Source organism: Balaenoptera borealis (genome assembly GCF_965194805.1).
Source record: "Balaenoptera borealis genome assembly, chromosome: 3".
Classification (NCBI taxonomy): Eukaryota; Metazoa; Chordata; class Mammalia; order Artiodactyla; family Balaenopteridae; genus Balaenoptera; species Balaenoptera borealis.
In genome coordinates, this window is record NC_138866.1 from 76,715,210 (window position 1) to 76,734,590 (window position 19,381).

At 44.1% G+C, this 19,381-nt stretch overlaps 1 protein-coding gene across 6 annotated transcripts in view; it reads right to left on the minus strand.

Moving 5' to 3' along the window:
- Positions 1–19,381, minus strand: part of RYR3 (ryanodine receptor 3) — a 551,623-nt gene that overhangs the window by 13,790 nt on the left and 518,452 nt on the right. For all 6 annotated transcript variants that reach the window (XM_082384899.1, XM_082384900.1, XM_082384898.1 and 3 more), the window contains 8 exons: positions 18,062–18,166; positions 16,233–16,314; positions 14,247–15,577; positions 11,975–12,033; positions 10,622–10,793; positions 9,459–9,545; positions 7,353–7,553; positions 4,107–4,237 (listed from right to left, as the gene is read on the minus strand). In XM_082384899.1, the coding sequence (XP_082241025.1) occupies positions 4,107–4,237; positions 7,353–7,553; positions 9,459–9,545; positions 10,622–10,793; positions 11,975–12,033; positions 14,247–15,577; positions 16,233–16,314; positions 18,062–18,166 (2,168 nt within the window). The remainder of the gene's footprint in view (positions 1–4,106; positions 4,238–7,352; positions 7,554–9,458; positions 9,546–10,621; positions 10,794–11,974; positions 12,034–14,246; positions 15,578–16,232; positions 16,315–18,061; positions 18,167–19,381) is intronic.

Here is a 19,381-nt window from a genome sequence, read left to right on the forward strand (position 1 = left end):
TTAAAGTCGAGAAATAACTGTTACTTTCAGGTATGTTGGTAGAAACCATTTAAAATATTTTGCTCCCCTCCAGAATGATCAGTCCTTCCTGAGAGGTTCCTTGGGAGTCTAGTTTGCAGCCAAGGAACCTCTGGCCCTTGGTGCAAACATTCTTACTTCTGTTTTCCTTCATTTGTAAATCGTTCTTGTTAGCTCTGGAACACAACAGTCCCCTATGCTATAGAGGCCACCCAAGTTGGTGATGAGGAAGGGGGGGGCCTCCCTCTGTTCGTGGACCTCTCAGAAGAATAACCCTGAGCAATTGGCACCTCTCTTACAACAGGGTGGCAATCTTTAAACAAAACAAAAAAATTTTTTTGGATCTTTAAAGCAGTCTTGGTCTTTTTTTTTTTTTTTTTAAGATTCTTTTGGGATGTGGACCGTTTTTAAAGCTTTACTGAATTTGTTACAATATCGCTTCTGTTGTTCTTTTTGGCCGCGCGGCAAGTGGGATCTTAGTTCCCCCGACCAGGGATCGAACACACACCCCCTGTACTGGAAGGCGAAGTCATAACCACTGGACTGCCAGGGAAGTCACCAGCAGTCTTGGTCTTAAACATCCAAATGCCACTTAAAAACAAAGCAAACTGCTAATAGATTTTATCTATGGGGGATGGAAGTAATTATTTTGACTTCCTTCTTTGTCCATTTTTCTGCTACTTGATTTTTTTTTTTCATGTATGGTATTTAGAATCCAAAATAAAACAAATAAAAACAAGCCAGTCTTCCTCTGTCCACACTGGTATCACCTTTCTCTTAAATCTTTTAGAAAAAATGGTCTGTAAGATACAACTCAGGGGGCTTCCCTGGTGGCACAGTGGTTGAGAATCTGCCTGCCAATTCAGGGGACGCGGGTTCGAGCCCTGGTCTGGGAAGATCCCACATGCCGCAGAGCAACTGGGCCCGTGAGCCACAGCTACTGAGCCTGCGTGTCTGGAGCCTGTGCTCCGCAATAAGAGAGGCCACGATAGTGAGAGGCCCGCGCACCGCGATGAAGAGTGGCCCCCGCTTGCCGCAACTAGAGAAAGCCCTTGCACAGAAACGAAGACCCAAAACAGCCAAAAATAATAAAATAAATAAATTAAAAAAAAAAAAAAAAAAAAAAGATACAACTCAGGGTTGGCCACATTTTGGCATAAGTGGAAAATTCCACAAGTGATCCTGAAGGGCCAGTGACTAAAGGCTCGGGTCAAGACCCTTTCACAGATGTAATCTTACTTTGATCTGAATATTCTTGTCTCCTGACCAGGTATGTAAGCTCCTTCAAGGTAGAAGACATAATTCCACTTGGTAATATTCCTTTAAGTGTGGGGTAGGCCAAGAACCTTCAGCAGGGAAATGCATAAATAAGTGACAGATATATATGTGAATGGTCAAGAAAAACAACATAAGCTGCTCAACCTCTTAGAAACCAGCAGAATGCACAATGCGATGCTATTACACGCCTACCAGATGAGCAAAGTTATCTGAGGATAACAAGCGCTGACGAGGAGGCAGAGAAGCAGGAATTCTCACAGGGTGCTGGTTTAATGTAAATGGGGACAAACATTTGCATATCCTATTCAGCAAATTCGTCTCCTGCTACCTACTCCGGAGAAACTCTTTTACTTGTGCACCAGGTATAAAAATAGTCCTTACAGCACTGTTTGTTTCCAACAGACACTAGTGGGAAACAGTTGAAATAGCCACTGTCAGGAAAATGGATAAATGCACAATAATATACTCCTAATGGAAAATGCTACAGTTTTGAAAATGACCAACTCGGGCCACACATATCAACGTATTCAACAGATGAGTTCTTGAAGAGGGTGCTGAACAAAAGATTCAAATGACAGTACAATGCATATGGTATAACTCCATGTATATAAAGCTCAAAACTAGTTAAGATGAAACCATGTATCTAGGGACACATACCTAAGTGGTAACACTATAAACTAAGGCAAAAGAATGGAGAGCACTAAAGTCAGGAGGGTGGTTAGCTGGGGCCTGGGGAGGATAGGGGCCAGAGAGGATAACGTCTGGGACCTCAAAGTCTTCAGCGATGTTCCAGTTTTAAAGCTTTGTAGTTCATTTTATTACTGTACTTTAAAATATACTTACACATTTTTATATTTTCTTCTATATGTGTATTTAACAATACAAAAATAAAATTAAAAAAGAAAGCTCTCCATGACATATAGTTAACTCAAAAAAAAGCAGGTTACAAAGCACTACATGTACAATGATGCCATTATCGTGAAGAAATAATCAAAGTTCATTGATCTAAATGTTTTAAAACAGTTGTTTTACTTATACATGCGTTTCCCTATTCATGGGCATTTCAGCCACTTCAAATAAATGTCAGCAACTGTCCTTGTTAAAACAGTTTGGTGTTCTTGTCTCATTATCATCTCCTTAGGATAAATTTCTAGAAACTGAATTGCGTTTTTACTGGGACTTTTAGGCTATATCGTGCCACAGACACAAGCGTTACTGATAATTACAGAAAGCTTACCAAGGAATGAGATTATTTAATATTCAAAATGTCTATACTATAATAACAAAGGGTCAGAAATAAGTCTTAGTAGTTTCCCTTAGTTTTCCTTAAGTGAGGAGATTGGCAGTGACCTGCAGGCGGAAGGAAGCTTTTGATTTGCCTGCTCACACCTTTTTTCCCCTAAGAGAGGAGTCTTCCCTTTCTAGGGACTATTAAAAAAAGCTCAGTGGTGCCTGTGTAGAGCTGCCTCTCTCGATTTGCCTAACCATCTTTGAATAAATGGCATTTTCTTCCTCCAGGGGTCACGGTTGTTGTTTCTAGATGTGCATATTTTATTGGCACAGCCAAGAGTTTCAACAGTCATCTTTGTTTACATATTCAGCCCTATTTCTTGACTTTTCTTTCATCACATTAATTTATCTTGCAACTCTCATTTCCCTATTGTGAATACACTGGCGTTAGAGCATCACCTTTGCTAATGGTGGTCATTTTTTTTTCTAAATTTTTATTGCGGTAAAATGTACATAACTTAAAATTTACAATCTTAATCATCTGGCTATAATCCCTGTGTTGTACAGTATATCCTTGTAGCTTATTTTATACCTAATCGTTTATACCTCTTACTCCCCGTCCCTATATCGCCCCTTCTCCCTTCCCTCTCCCCGCTGGTAACCACTGGTTTGTTCTCTATATCAGTGAGTCTGCTTCTTTTTTGTTATATTCTCTATGTTGTATTTTTTAGATTCCACATATAAGTGATATCATATGGTATTTGTCTGACTTACTGCTGATGACCATTTTTCTTTAACAGGGGAAGGGACTAACGAACAGCCACGTGCCAGGCACTGTACCAAGCACGTGACAATCCATTCATGAGTCCTCCCAGGACTGTAGGTGGTGGTATTTTCATCCCTCTATTAATGAAGAGGAAACTGAGGTTTATCAAACCTGATTCTCTTGCCCTAGGTCACGGGTGTCTAAGTTATAAAGCTGACTCAGTATTCTACCTCTTTGCCTCTAGAATCAATGCTTGTCTCCACCACGTTAGCAATTGTACACGTGCCTACCAAGAAGGCAGGCTTCACCCCACGGGTCCTAACATCCCCACTCAGATGGGCCTATTTTAACTGCCCATGGAACTGCCTATCAAATTATATTGGGAGGAGTTCTAGTACCAACCAGGCTATTTGTTTAGGGAGAAGACTTCAGAGGTGGTGCTGTCACAGGGCTGCTGTGCCATTTGGGGACTCTGGAGAAGCTGATCAGCTTGATCACTGAAACCCCGGGCCAGGGAAACACTGTATGACTTGAACATGGAAAACTAGATTAAGTAGTATTGTGCTGGACCATCCGGTCTTAATTAAATATGCTCAGAACTTTCTGATAATATCCTCTGTCCCCCATGAAATGCATAGGGATACATATAACTGTTGGAGGCACAATAGGTTACTTTGTGAAAAGGCAGGGGAGAAAACAAGTCCCAGAAACCAAAGGAAGGCTTATATTAATCAGTCTCCAGGGCTGCTGAAGAAGGTATTATCCTATTTACAATAGAAACTCCGTTTTCTTTTTGGAGTGGGGGGAAACTTACGGTGTGTTGATTACCAAGCGATCCCATTGCCCCTTGATGTCATCTTCAGAAGGCTGTTCAGTGATATACAGGCCATCAAACTCCAGCTTCCTGGCAATTTCTTTTTCTCTTTTGAATACCACCAAAGGAACCTAGGAATGGGAAGACACTGGTTACTCAGAGAAGGCTTTCTAACGAAAGCATCCTCTCCCATGCGTAGCTCACAGATTGGCCTTCCAACTTCAGGGCAGCAAACTCTTTGTAGTGGGATTCTTCGGGTGCCTAGTTGTGGGTCCAAAGCCAAAGAAATCACTTCTCAGTCCTCTGGCTCAGACACCTCCCTCTCCAAAGCTGATATGATTTGGGTCATCCTTTAAACAGCTGATAGTATTACAAACTGGACTTCTTGACCTGTCCTGGTGAGAAGACCACATTTAGATGAATCACAGGGCCGAATGACTTAGGTCTCCTAAAACACTTAGGCTGGAGGTAAACCAAGACTTAGAAAGCATAATAAACTATTCTAGAATATATTGGACAGCTGCAGAAATAACGATGAAAAGTTCCAACCCCCTTCAATAGCTAGGGTCATATTCATCTCATGTCTTTGAATTCTGATTAATGAAATATGGCTTAATGGTTACAACGAGAGGATTCACTGGGCTCTGTGCATAGTCTTTTGCTATTGAAGTTTTCTTCCTGACATTCCTTCCGAGAAGAGCTCCTGCCAGGCACACTTATTTGTTCCCTACCATCGCTTCCCATTCTCTTATAGTTATGACTGCTTCTAGCCTACACATGGTGGCATGGTTATAAAGACCTATCACAAAAGCAGTACATACACAGAAAATGCTGGGAAAATCCACTTGCTCCAGCCATCGCCAGACACACACACTTCAGATAAGGGACAGAATGAGCAAGGTCAGAGGATACGACTGGAATCCCAGGAAATGAGAAGGCAGAAGAGCCAGAGCTCCACTAGCCAGAAAAACTTAACTCAGACAGAGCTAGGGCTTCTCATCCACCCAGGAAGCTACTGGGTACTTGGCAACATCCCTGAGACCTTGGTCTCCAAACTGTTTCTTCTAATAACTTTTCTCAAATCTCATGATATCCATCCAACCCACGCTGCTCCTTTATTTCCAAGATAAAAAAGGCAAAATTTAGATAATGGTTCGTAAAGAGTTACTGCTTACCCTTTTTCTTCCTCCCTTAATTATTTATTTTTTATTTTTAAAATTTATTTCACTGAAGTATAGTTGATTTACAATGTTGTGTTAGTTTCTGGTATATAGCAAAGTGACTCAGTTATACATATATATACCTTCTTTTTCATATTCTTTTCCATTATGGTTTATCACAGGATATTGAATATAGTTCCTGCTTACCCTTTTTTTTAAACAAGGCAACAACACTGAGGGAATAAAAGAATCATGACAGGAAGGTGGCAAAGGCTACTAATGGACATTGCACACTGCAGAATCAGTGCCTGGTGTTGGTTCATGGATCATGTGGGAGGGGAAGCAGGGAAAGCCACCCTGACTAGTGTCTGCTGTGTGTCGAGGTGACTCTGAATTACAATAATAATAGCAAGTTTTAGATCAGTACTGATCACTGCGATTTGAAGCATTCTCCGTCAATCTTTTATGAATTTGTATTCCCTTGTAAGTACAACTTCCACATTTTTATTCCCTAGATAGTGTTTCTTTTTGTTTTCTCTAGGTTACCTGTACCCTAGCTGACAAGCTGAGCTCTAGATGGTGAACTAAGGAATAGTAACAAACATGCTCTAGTGTTTACTACGTCTGGCTCTGAGTATTTTACACATGTTAATTCACTTAATCCTCCCTTTAGCAACTTTAGCGGTTGGTGTTATTATTATCATAGTCATTTTTTTCGCAGATGAGGAAACAGAGGAATGGCGAGGTTAAGTGGCAGAGCTGTGGGTCCAACCCCGGAGGCCAGGCTCCAGAATCCATTCTTTCATCGTTACAGTGGAGGCCTCAGAGCAGTTTAGGACACATGGTCTCTCCAGCAGAGCCAGCTGGACTTGCTAAGTGCTACTGCAGTCCACTGGGGGAAGTGAGAGCCACAAGGATAGGAAAAGATTTCCTGGACTCTTCTCAGGGAAAAGGTGGCTTGGTGTAGGGCCAAGGAAACTTCCTACTTAAGAGAAGTAAGAAAAAATGTAATGAGAAAAAACAGTTGTGGTGCAGTAGAAACAGAACTGGACTTGGAACACCTAAAACAGAATGACTGAAGATTGACATAGCTATAGCAGTGTCTGAAGATGGTCCCAGAGAACCATGTCTCCTGTTATTCATGCCCTTGTGTAGCCCCCTCTTCACCCTCTGTGCAACAGTGAATCTTGGCTGGCCCTGTGACTTGCTTGAATCAACAGAATGTGGTAGAAATGGCACCTTGCCAGTCCTGGGCCTAAGCCTTAAGAAGGGCTAGCAGCTTCCATCTGTGCTCTTTTTGGACACCCAAGCCATCATGTGCAAGAAGTCCGGCTACCCAGCTGGACAGAGCATGTGAAGAGACCACATGGAAAGGGAGATGCCCTGAGTCTACAAGGAGGGGGAGAGAGGCCCAGCTACCCCAACTGAGCCCAGCCTTCCAGCTGTTCCCTTGCCAACGTGCATGGGCCATCTTGGACAGTGTAGCCCATCTGAGCTCCCAGCTGGTTGCTGAGGTGGCCACTTCCACAGGGAGCAGAGGAACTGCTCTAATGCGCCCAGGCAGACACAGAATCAGAGATGAAATGGTTATCATTTTAAGCCACTGAATTCTGGTGGGGGATTTGTTAATGCAGTAATAGGACAACGGAAACAGTAACTCATCTCAAACAGCTAAAACCTAATAATTTCTGAAAGGTGAAAAGCATTTTTATAAACATTTCAACATAAATTCAAAGGTGAGAAGAGCCCCTCATTACCAGCTCCATGAGTGACTTAGCCCGATGGTTTTGATTCTATGCAATGTAACAAGGGGTGGCTGAAGTGAGACTCCTGGACCAAGGCTTCTCAAACCAGAGTGCGAATACAGATCACCTGAGGGTCATGTTCACTGCAGATTCTGATTTAAAAGGCTTGGGTAGGGGGCAAGAGTCTGCAGTTTTAACCCGCTCCTGGGTGGTGCCCAGGCTGTGGCCTCACCAACCTTAGGCTATTAGTAAAGTCTTAGAGAACAAAGGGCTGGCTGGGTTCAAAAACGATGCTTCTTCCCCAAGGAGTCAGATTAGATTCAGAGTGGCTGGCAACTTACCTTCAGGCAGTAATAGCCCACCACGCAGACTAAAGAAATGATGGTGTGGATAATGGCCAGGGCTCGCAATGTTGGCGCCATGTAACCAGTGCTCTCCTGCAGGACAAAGAACACCACTGCTTCTTCCTCTTCCTCATCATTAAAGGAATTCCACAGGTTTGCAATGTCTTCTGTCTCTTCTTCTAAAGGTTCTTCGGTGACCTGGCCCAAAACACACACTCTCTTAGAAACACCGGAAAGACCTCCGCCACTGGGCTCTCCCCACGTATTTTATACCGCTGGCATTTGCTGTGCAAATAGTAGTGATTCCATATTTCTCGATGAGGGCATGAGGTTTTTAGGTACCTTGTTCCTGGGAATCTCCAGCATCTCTCATAATTGCAAACAAAAGTTTTAAGAGACAAAACCTCTCTCTTGAAAACAAGCCAAAAATTTAAAAGTTAGGAGAGTTTTACTACATGTTCTACAATCCTTCAGCTGCAGGAGATAATCTTTAAAATGCTATGGCCTGGGGCTTCACCAGTGGCGCAGTGGTTAAGAACCCACCTGCCAAGGCAGGGGACACGGGTTTGAGCCCTAGTCCGGGAAGATCCAACACGCTGCGGAGCAACTAAGCCCATGTGCCATAACTACTGAGCCTGCGCTCTAGAGCCCGCGAGCCACAACTATTGAGCCCGCGTGCCACAACTACTGAAGCCCGTGCACTTAGAGCCCGTGCTCCGCAGCAAGAGAAGCCACAGCAATGAGAAGCCCGCGCACCACAATGAAGAGTAGCCCCCGCTCACCGCAACTGGAGAAAGCACACACGCAGCAAGGAAGACCCAACGCAGTCAAAAATAAATAAATAAAACAAATAAATTTAAAAAAAATATGCTACAGCCTGGGAGGAGGCTAGGACAAACTCGCATCTGCACAAGTGCAGACATTTCCCTTCTTTCTTAGATACCATTAACACCCGTGGCTTCACTGCCATCCTTACACAGTGACTCCCAAAGCTGCGCCTTTGAGGCTGTTACCGTGCATGTCCAGCTGCCTGCTGGCTGTCTCCACATGCATGGCTGAGTCACCTCAACCTCTCCATGTGCTTAAAGCTAGGCTTCGCCACGCCCCTCTATAGACTTCCATTTTTCTGCTATGGGCAACAGCAAGCCATTAGTTTATCAAGTGCAATATTGATGTGGATAAGAGCATTTTTTTTTTTTTTTTTGGCTGCATTGGGTCTTCGTTGCTGTGCGCGGGCTTTCTCCAGTTGCAGTGAGCGGGGGCTACTCTTCATCGCAGTGCGCGGGCCTCTCACTATCGTGGCCTCTCCTGTTGTGGAGCACAGGCTCCAGACGCGCAGGCTCAGTAGTTGTGGCGCACAGGCTTAGTTGCTCCGTGGCATGTGGGATCTTCCCGGACCAGGGCTCGAACCCGTGTCCCCTGCATTGGCAGGCAGACTCCCAACCACTGTGCCACCAGGGAAGCCCAGAGCATGTTTTATAAAAATTAGATTTGTGGTTTTCAATAGGAAGGGACAGAGGCAAGAGACAGAATAGCCAGTTAAAGACTATGTCAAAAAAAGAATCCAGGACCTACAGCATTCATTAATTCATTCTACTAACATTCATTATGCATCTAGAGTGTACAAGACCCACTTACCAACATTCAAAATCTTCATTTGTCTTGATGAGTCCCCTGTCTTCCACATCCAGAAACCAACTCCTATTAATTCTTCCTTCATAATAGTTCTAACATATGGGACAACTATCATGGTTCTTTGTTACCTTGTTCGTCAGGGAAAGAACTGTATTTATTATTCAGTTTGAAATACCTTGCAGCTCCTAATATAGGGTCTAGCCCATTGTAGACACCCAACAAATGTCTGAAGAATTAAGTAATAACTAAAACAAGCCTGAATGATTGAAATGGTGCCCTAACTGGCTTCCCTTACCACCAGTCTCTCCATTCTCCCCATTGCTAAAGACAGTGTCCTTTTTTTAGAAGCCAGTGTCTTAGAAATTTCCTTAGATATTAGAGTTTTTGCTTGAATTAAGAGCATAACCTCTATTACTTTTTTAAAAGTATATAATCTATTCACCAAATACCCCCTGAATGAAGCATCACCTTGTAAAAGAGCAGGATGAAGTTGATAGCGAAGGCTACAAACAGAGCAAGGAACCTCAGGTTGTAGAAATTCCTGGCCAGGTAGTGCTGAAAAGAAAAGGACAGGCAGAAGTAGAAGAGCTTTGGCAGGGAGAAGGACCTTCCCTCTTTCACACCGATGATCTTCTCTGATTAGAAGTTTACACAGGACTAGTCCTACTCTTTGGTAACCACTCATTGAGGACTAGCCTGGCCTTCTTATGACTTATTTGGGGGGGCCAAAAATGATGATTTTTTAAAAAATTGCTTAGAATGATGCTCAAGGGAACCCTGCTCTGGTTTAAACCTCAAGGAAGCAAATGCTTAAACACGCCGCCAGCACAGGACTCATGCTGTTGTGAAGGTACATGTGCGCGTGTCCACGCGCATGTGTGTGTACCCTCCACACAGCAAGTAAGCAGTCAGTTTGGAAATTATGAGTGATCTAGGCCCACCAAAGACCCCTGAAGATCCCACCCTGGCTGCAGCCAGACTGAGGCTGAGAGTCTCTGTCTCTTTGTAAGTCACAGACCCAGCGCTACTGCCTCTCCCCTTTTAGGGGGAACCATTCCCATACCCACTGCCATCTTCCCTGGAAAAATCGACACTTGAAGACCGGAATGGTAGCTGCTTGGGGAAACTCTCACCCTCTCCGTGGAGGGGGCTCCCCCCAATGGTGCTGGGAGGTGTAGTCCTGGCCTTCAGCAACTGTGCCGCAGTGGGCAATTTGCCAGAGAAAGGATATTACAAGCTGGGCTGAGGGCTGAGGGTGTGTGGAGTAACAGAGCTTTTGAGGACTCGTGTGAGAACCGAACACAACACAGGAATGTTCTTTCTGCATCTGAATGATCGCACTACTTCTGAAGTTTTGGACCAGGATGGGCCAAGTCCCCACCTAGCACACATAAAGGAGCAGCTCTCCTAGAGAGAGGGCGGGGCAGAGGAGCTGGAGCACTTGCCTTTTCCCTTTTCCTTTCCCTCCGACACAGAAGGGACAGACAGATAATCAAGAAGAGGGAAGGAAGAGGAATGAGAAAGACGAGGAAGAACGACTAACCAAATGTGAAACAAAGTCAGTGGCCACTTCTCTGAGGTCTGCCCAGGCCAGCGCCTGCACCTGAGCGGGCCAGGGCTGGAGCACTCACCAGCAACTTGGTCTGATAGATTTCCAGCCCTTTAAAGAAACTGGCCATGAAGGCTTCGGGCTTCTCAATTTTCTGGCCACACCATCGCTTCTTCCTTTTGGTCACGTCTGCCCACCCGGCCTCGGCCTGCTCTTCTTCTTTGGCTGTGTTCTCTTTCTCCCCATCTTCCATGCTGCAGGAACGAGAAGCCCACTCATCATGGAGGGGAGAGGGAGGCCTGGCCCTGGCAGGGAAGCTAAAGAGAAATCTTGGCTGAGAGGGGTGGGAGATGTATTATTCCTTGAGGGTGGGAACCTCAGGTCTTTATTACCCATAGTGCTTGGATGTCAACTTTGTATTGAGGAGCGGTGCCTGCTTTGATGAGTCACAGTCACAGGCGTACATCAGTTATATACAAGTTCTTCTGAACTTTGCCTTACCAACCTTTTTCCCCTTCAGAAATGCTGTCCTTTATTTTCTAGGCTTTCATGGGCATTACCAATAGTACCTATTCTTCTAAGTTTGTCGTAGGAATTAAATGAGATATTGTATAAAAGAGCTTAGCAAAAGGCCTGGTATGTAATAGTTATTCAGTAATTACTAGATATCACCATCATCAACATTATATGAAGTTGCTAAGTGTGAGTGTTTGATAATTTGCTCGTTCAGATGGTGAAACTCTGATCTACTATTTGGAGTCTAAAGTGAACAAAATTATTAGATTGTGTTTATTGTATAGCTGGGGTAAAAAGAAATGTATCCACACATGAAAAGATGCTCACCATCACTAATCATCAAGGAAATGCAAATCAAAACCACAAAACCTCACGCCTGCCAGAATGGCTATCATCAAAAAGACAACAAATAACAAGTCCTGGTCAGGATGTGGAGAAAAGGAAACCCTTGTGCACTGTTGGTGGGAATGTAAATTGGTGCAGCCACTATGGAAAACAGTATGGAGATTCCTCAAAAAACTAAAAATAGATCTACTATATGATCCAGCAATTTCACTCCTGGGTATATATCCAAAGAAAACGAAAACAGTAATTCCAAAAGATACATGCACCCCAGTGTTCACAGCAGCATTATTTACAATAGCCAAGATATGGAAGCAATTGAAGTGTCCATCAGTAGCTGCATGGATAAAGGATACACACACACAGACACACACACACACATATATACAATGGAATATTACTCAGCCATAAAAACGAAAAAAAAGAAATGGCTTTTCTATGTCCAGGGCTTGCACAATATCTGTTTCTTATATTAATAGAAATCAAGCTTTCTATTTACCATAACAACAAAATAGTAGTTAACAGCAAGAACTATCAAGCACAGCAATTAGAGCAGTCCATGCTACCAAGAACTTACTCTGCCTTCTCAGACTCCACTTTTCCTTCTGCTTCATGAGCTGCTTTCGTCTCTGCTGCCTAGACAAAAATAACAATCAGTCAAACTTTCCTCAGATAAACGAGTTCATGGTGATGAGCCATATCCCTGGCCATTTTACTCTCCATGGTCACAAGTCCCAATGGCTTTCTCTCTTTATGCTTCTGCTTTTCTCAGGATCACAGAACATAGGTGTCCTGCTATATATTAAGCTGCTCTAGAGTGATAAGACAAAGATTTCAAGCTTGAAAACATAACCGCCCTGTTATTATTCAACCCAAAGAAAAAACTTCTGCTAGGACATTGTCAGAGCCCCATGGCAGTGGTCCTACTGCTTCACGGGGTCAGGGAGAGATGGAACACAGGTCCAATCCAGAACCTGCTTCCATCAGACAGTATCTTCAATTCTCTTCCATCACCCCAATCCCTCTGATGGATGACCATTGCACTTAGAATAAAATTCAAGCTCCCTACACCAAAGCCTATAAGGCCTACATGATCATGGCCTTTCTCTCCATTTTCACCTTGCATCACTTGACTCATTTCCAGCACAAACATTCAGACCTTCATTCCGTTCCTGGGACATTCCAAATCCTTCCCTGCACCAGGACCTTGGCACATGCCGTATCATTTGCCTGGAATATGACTGCCCTGGCTTTTGATGTGCCTGCCATTCTTCAGGACTTGGTTCAGATGATACCTTTGCAGATGCTCCTTGAGTATCCTTATAGTAGGGCCCACATTCATTCTGTAACACACGACCTTGTTCATTTATTTTAGCATATGTCAAAAATGATAATTATTTGTTGTCTTCTTCCACTAGAAATTAAGCTCCTTTAAAACAAAAGTGTTGTCTCTTTTGTTAATCAATGTATTCTCATATCCTAGGAACACAGCCTGGCATGTAGCAGGCCTTGAATGAGTCCCTTTTATGTATCAAACTCTGTTCTAGGCCCTGGGTTACATCAGGGAGCAAAACAATAAATAAATTAATACTGTCAGAATGCTTATGATTCTGATACTTCTCTCCCTGACTCCCTAACCCAGGTGAGACATCTCTCCTATACATTTCCATAGCACCTGACAGACTTCCTTCCTAATGTTCTTCATGCTTGTACTGACCTGTCCAATGTCTATCTTTTCCACTAAATTATAGGAACGATGCATTTCTCATTCACCACTGTATTCCCAGAGCCTAAAACAGTGACAAGTGCATATTAACTATTCAATAAACATTCATGTAAAAAATGAATAAAGGGGCTTCCCCGGTGGCGCAGTGGTTAAGAATCCGCCTGCCAATACAGGGGACACGGGTTCGAGCCTTGGTCCGGGAAGATCCCACATGCCGCGGACCAACTAAACCTGTGTGCCACAACTACTGAGCCTGCGCTCCAGAGCCCGCGAGCCACAACTACTGAAGCCCGCGCGCCTAGAGCCCATGCTCCGCAACAAGAGAAGCCACCGCGATGAGAAGCCCACGCACCGCAACAAAGAGTAGCCCCCACTCGCCACAACTAGAGGAAGCCGGTGCACAGCAACAAAGACCCAACTCAGCCATAAATAAATAAATAAATAAATAAATAAATAAATTTATTTTTAAAAAATGAATAAAGGTTGACTTTGGGCTCTGATCTCTTTACATTTCTCTCCATACTCTCTTTATCGCTAGAATGATGCTGTGAGTTGGATGCTGCAACACCCAGAACTTTCCATGGCCAAAGGGCTCTGAATTACTGCTATCTTAATCCAGTCGACTGACTCCAAGTCCAAACTGGATAGTGGCTGCATCACAAGGATGAAAACGTCCCAAGCATGATAAAACTCACTGGGCACTGTGCTAAATCATATGATAACATCTGGACCTTTTAGGATACTGCAGAAGTTTATCTCACCAGAAAGGTATCCTCGTATGCTATACCTGGTTTTCTATGCTTTCAGTTACTGAATGAACCTGTGCGCCTTGAGAACTAACCTAATAAAGGTGTGGAAGCAAGTTGAGGGTCATGGACCATCCTGTTTGAACTCTACAATGTAAACTGGAAGACCATTCAGCAATTAGATATTGAGACAACCATCTAAGTCTCAGCTCCCCAGACATGGCAGAGCTGGAATTATCAGACCAGGGTAACCACAGATGAGCTGGTGTCTAGCACAACATTGCCTCCTAGGAACTGGTGTCAGTACTGATAGCAAGGTAGAGTGGCAAGTCTTTTTCTGGGAATAAAGAAAGATGATAGAAACAAATCATGCTTACCTGTGCTTTCCTTTTCTCCCGTACAGTACTCTCTAACGTGGGGGGCTCATCCTTGCCAATAATCTCAGAGAGGTCACCCAAACCCACTTCAGGCCCATGCTTTAAGCCACCTTCTTTCTTTGACTGGAGTCCAAAGAGATCTGACATAATCTCCGCATCTCCCCTCTCCCCCTTTACGAAGTGCACGAGTTCCGTGGCGATACCTGGCTCGGGCACTTCTGCCCTCTCAGCCTCCATCGCATCATCGTGGATACCAAATTGGGTTGGGTCAGGCATGTCACCCAGGATCTTTGTGACTCTGATGTTCTTTGCGCCTTCTATGAGGCCCCCTCCAAACACTGTGCTCCAGAGAATCTGAAAGATTCCTCCCAATATGGCGAAGAGCAAGTGGAAGAGCCCCACGAACAACGTCCAGAAGAAAGAGAAGAACACCTTCACCAGCTCCTTCAGAGTCATCTTCTTTACCTTCCTACACTGCTTCTTGAGGTTCTTCAGGGTGGCCCTCTTCAGAAAGTTGGCCACGTTTCTCTTCACTGAGGCACAGGCCATGGCAAACGCAGAGGCACACTCAAAAGACTTGTCATCCTCCTCTTCACCCTCAACTTCTAACATATAGGAAGAGTCTTCATTTTCTTCCTCCTCCTCTTCTGGCCTGTCGGCTGAGTCCGATTCTGAGATCTGTGACGCTAACTGCATCTCAAAGATGGTGTCTTCGCAGAAGTTCACGAACAGCTCCATCTTCTCTTGCTCTCCGCCTTCGTTGACGACATCAAAGATGAACTGCCGCTTAGACTCCTTCACCTGGGGCTTCTCCCACTGAGTTCGACTGGACTCACTGATCTCAAAATAAACGCGCTCAATTTTCTTGGCCTCTCCCATGATCTCAATGCGTCCTAGGTACGGTTCAAAGTAAGTGAGGACGCTTTCCGCTGGGTCCAACAGACACTTAAGGCGAGAATCATTTGGCATATGTTCGGAGAGGTTTGTCAATAACACCGCCACGTTAAACCCTATGTCCTTGGCCGGCTCGTGGAACCGGTCTACAAAGTCAACGTAATTAAACATGTCATTCTCATCTGCTTCTGCGCATGAAAGGAGAAAGTCAATCTCCGACTGCGTGTACTGTTTTTGCCCTTCCATGGCCTTCTGGAATTCCTTTTTGGAGATGATCCCTTTCCCATCGGGGTCATATTCTTTGAAGGTGTCTGAGCTGGTTAAGTCTTTAAGTTTCAAGAACATGTCAAAGAATTTCAAGATCATTTCTACATTGGTAGAGGACTCTACCAGTGTGTCAACCATCTGCTTGCCAATAGTTCCATTTACCACATTCCCTGTGAGGCAGGTTCAAAAAGACATACAGATACATAAATAAACCCATGTCATCATGTAACTGGTCAGGCAGATATTTTTTAGAAGACTTATATGCCAAATCGGTCAGCTCTTTTCTGACCGTGATGATTTGGAAATGGGTAGGAGGGAGCAGCAAGCCATAAAGACTACACCACCAGGAGCCAAGGGGGAAAGAAACACAGGGAAGGAGGAGATGGCCACGCCAGTGCCTTTTGTCTGGCCTGGGGCCTGGAGAGTGGTTTCATTATCAGATTATCAGGGACACATAGGGATAAGTGGTGCCCCTCTAATCCCCTTAGACCTAGGAGGGTGCCCAACTAGATGGCTGGCATACACACTGGCAGCCAGATGTATCGAAAAGCAATGGGGAGAGGGAGAGGGTAGGGAAGAGCAAAGCTTGGAGGTTTTCCCCAGTTCATTCTGGCTTTCCTACTGAGATAAAATGAGTTGGTTTCAGGCTTTGTCCATCAGACCATGTGCCCCTCACTCATTTTTTTTGTTTCTGAAAATTTGGCTTTCTAACCAATGTCATATGGCACCAATGACCTGCCAGAAGGATAATCTGAGTGATTAGTATGGTTAGTGCTTGGACCAATTACAGTCGTGTGATTGCCTAGTTATACCAAACAGCCCAACCTTCCAGGAGGGACAGAAGCATCACCACCATGTCCTGAAGGAGATCCAAGAGTTCCTTCAGCAGCTCGATCTGACTGGAATCCTAGAACAGAAACAGGAGATACCCCTGAGCTATCTGATCCCTCAGCAAAGTACAGGGCAGTGAGCAAGGAGAGCCTGCTCTGGGAAGGTCAGGTGAAGGCTGCATCCATGTCCAGAATGAGCTCCCTTCTCATGGTGAATGCGGATGTCTTAGCATCCTCTCTTTGTAGCATCGGGAGGCTCGCTGCAGCAGGGTTCATACAAAAGACTTCCTTTACAGTTTTCCTTTTATTAACGCAACGTGGCAGATATACCGATTGTTGTCCAAAACTACTGAACAACCCAAGCCACCAAAGAGCCGTTAGGTGTCTCTAAGTAGCTTAGGTTGCCATTTTTCATACTGAAGAATTACCAGTGAGCTTTTGGGGAATACTACTGCAATCCAATTAAAGGATCAAGGTTCTAATCACCAATTGGGTTCTCCTTTCTTTCTTAATTTAGGTTCTCCTGATTCTAACTGGTGGTGATCTGGGTGCCAGTGGCCCATAAATTGTCATTAATATATCATCGAGGCTATTCCTCCGGATGGTTTTGATACCAGTCTGTTTGGTTTTAATTTCAGCACTGCAGACAAGGCATTGCCAGGTGAGTTCTGGGCTTCATACCTATGTCACAGAAGGAAAACAATCCTTGGAAGATCTGAGGTGGGGAATCTGAGGGTGAGGTTAAAAAATGCATTCTGGGCCACACTTCTTTTACAGACTCTCTCTCACAAAGACATAGTTCTTTGGCCCTTCAGACTTCAGAGGGATTTTCTAGCGCCTTTGGAGTGTGTCATAGCTATCCACAAAACATCACGGAAGTGTAGACTGTCAGAGCTAGAAGAGCCCTCAAAGGTCGTCTATTTTAACTCCCAATATTTTATAGATGATGAAAGCAAAAACCAGAAAGGGGAAGTGACTTCCCAGAAGACACCAGTGAGGAGGTGGCAGGGTCAGCATCCTGTCTCTGGAGCCTCTACACCGCACTGCCCCACTGGGCTGACAAATTGGCAGCCCTCCCAAGAACTCTCTCCTCCCATAAGGCCAGAGTCAAAAGGGGAAAAATGAAAGGGGTAAATAGCACATTCCAGAAGAGAGAGGCAGATGTGACAGCCTTGACAATTTTAGATACACATTATTTAAATTAATGCTGCCAATGTTACTCTGATCAGCCTGAAACATATCCTGAAGTTCTCCCTCACGTGTTGCCATGGAGAGAGGCCATCGACTACTACAGACACTACATTTATTTGTTCATAATAAATGCTCTGAGCGATTCCGATTCATCTTGCCAGAGAGATGGGGAGTGAGAAGGAAAGGCAGAGATGGGGAAGAGGGGAAGCAAAGGTGACAGAGAAGGGAGATGTGAATTACAGAGACATGCAGACATTTGACAGAGCAGACAGGGGGGTAGATCATGTGCATAAATTGCAAAACAGTGACAAGGAAGCAAAAGGGATTAGCACCATAAAAAGCAAGTGTTGAGGCTATTATGAAAAGGGTAGCAACTGGGGGGACACAAGGGAGAAAGCTGCATTCATGCAAAAGCCTGTCTGGGACACCCCTGCCCACCCCCCCACCACCAGCAGGAGGTATTCATTCCTATCTCCCATTTAAGCCCTCATTTTAAAAATGACACCTGATCTGCATGGCTTTTCCAATCATTTCGTCAAGCAGCCACATCCACAATGGGAAGACCAGGGGGTGGGGACTGACTTAGCGTTTCACACCAATGACACATCAGGAATGGGGAACGGGCCACAGTACCTGAGAGAGTTTCATCTGCATGTTAGCAAATACATGGAGGAAGCCGACCACTGCATCCCATAGCCTACTGTGCGCGAGGCTCTGCTGGTTCCCAATGCAGGGGCCCTACGGAGAGGAGGACATTCTTATTTCACTGGAGCATCACAAGCTGCTCTGAAACTTGCCCTAGTAAGGGCATTTGACATCAGCTCATATATGTAGGGAGCTCTTTCCAAAAGTCACATATTTTGCAGCTCAATATTTTCCCAGGATATTACTTTTCTCCCCACTCCATCGTGTCCCCCCCAATCCTAAGATCCTATTTCTAGGAAAAATCACTAGGAATGTCACAGTGTGGTGATTTTCAGAGATTTTCTTTTAGCTTCCGTTCTTATGCTAAAGAACATTATTTAAGAGGTAAATGCTCTGGTTGAAACAGGACTGAAGGGTACTCCTGCCGACTCTGGCCCACACCTTGGCCTAAGAGGGGTTCTGAGGAACTCCAGGGTTCCAAGGAGCACAATTTGAAAACCAGGCCCTTGTGCACACATTGTTTGCAGGCAAAGCTGCACATTAAATGTGATGACCACATGGCTATCTACTCAAGTGAAAAAATCTGAATTATATTCCTAATGTTCAACTACTTTTAGGATTTTCTTATCATTAACCTAAACGTTGGGTACATCATCTCTATCTTTTCTGAAAGCCAGACCTAGACGGATGACTTGATGACCAGTCTGAATTTTCCATGTTAATAACCTTTCCTATTTTGGAAGATCATTATTGAACCACTGTTTCTTTTCTCTTCTTTTTAAAAATAAGTTATTTGGAATTCTTCTGAATGGAGAGTTGTCTTTCTTATTTATTTAATCATTTATTTACATCACTATGGACTCCACACATTCATTATATGCTTTGGGTTATAATTCAATACTGCTTTATTTACTTTCTTTTGTAGCTCTAATTTTTCCAGTTTTGGCCATTGGGAGCTCTTTCAGTTGGCTCCTGTATCCATTTGACATACCCCCATCATTTGTTTTTAGCATTTTCTTGCACTATAGGATTCTCCAAGCTCATCCTGTATGTTTCCAGCCCTAGTTCTAGAATCAGCCATTTCTCTAAGGAGCCCTATTTCCTTTCAATGGAGAATGGTATTAGAAACCAAGATCTGGGCTCTAGTTGTGCTTGTTGCTACTGAGGTATCATTTTTTTAGGTCCTCCTGGCTGACAGAGCAGCAGAAATATGTGTGTTGTCCTAATCCATGTGTATACACATATCCATAAATATTTCCATATGTAACCATTTGTATCTATGTTAAGCTGAACATGAGTTTAGCATAC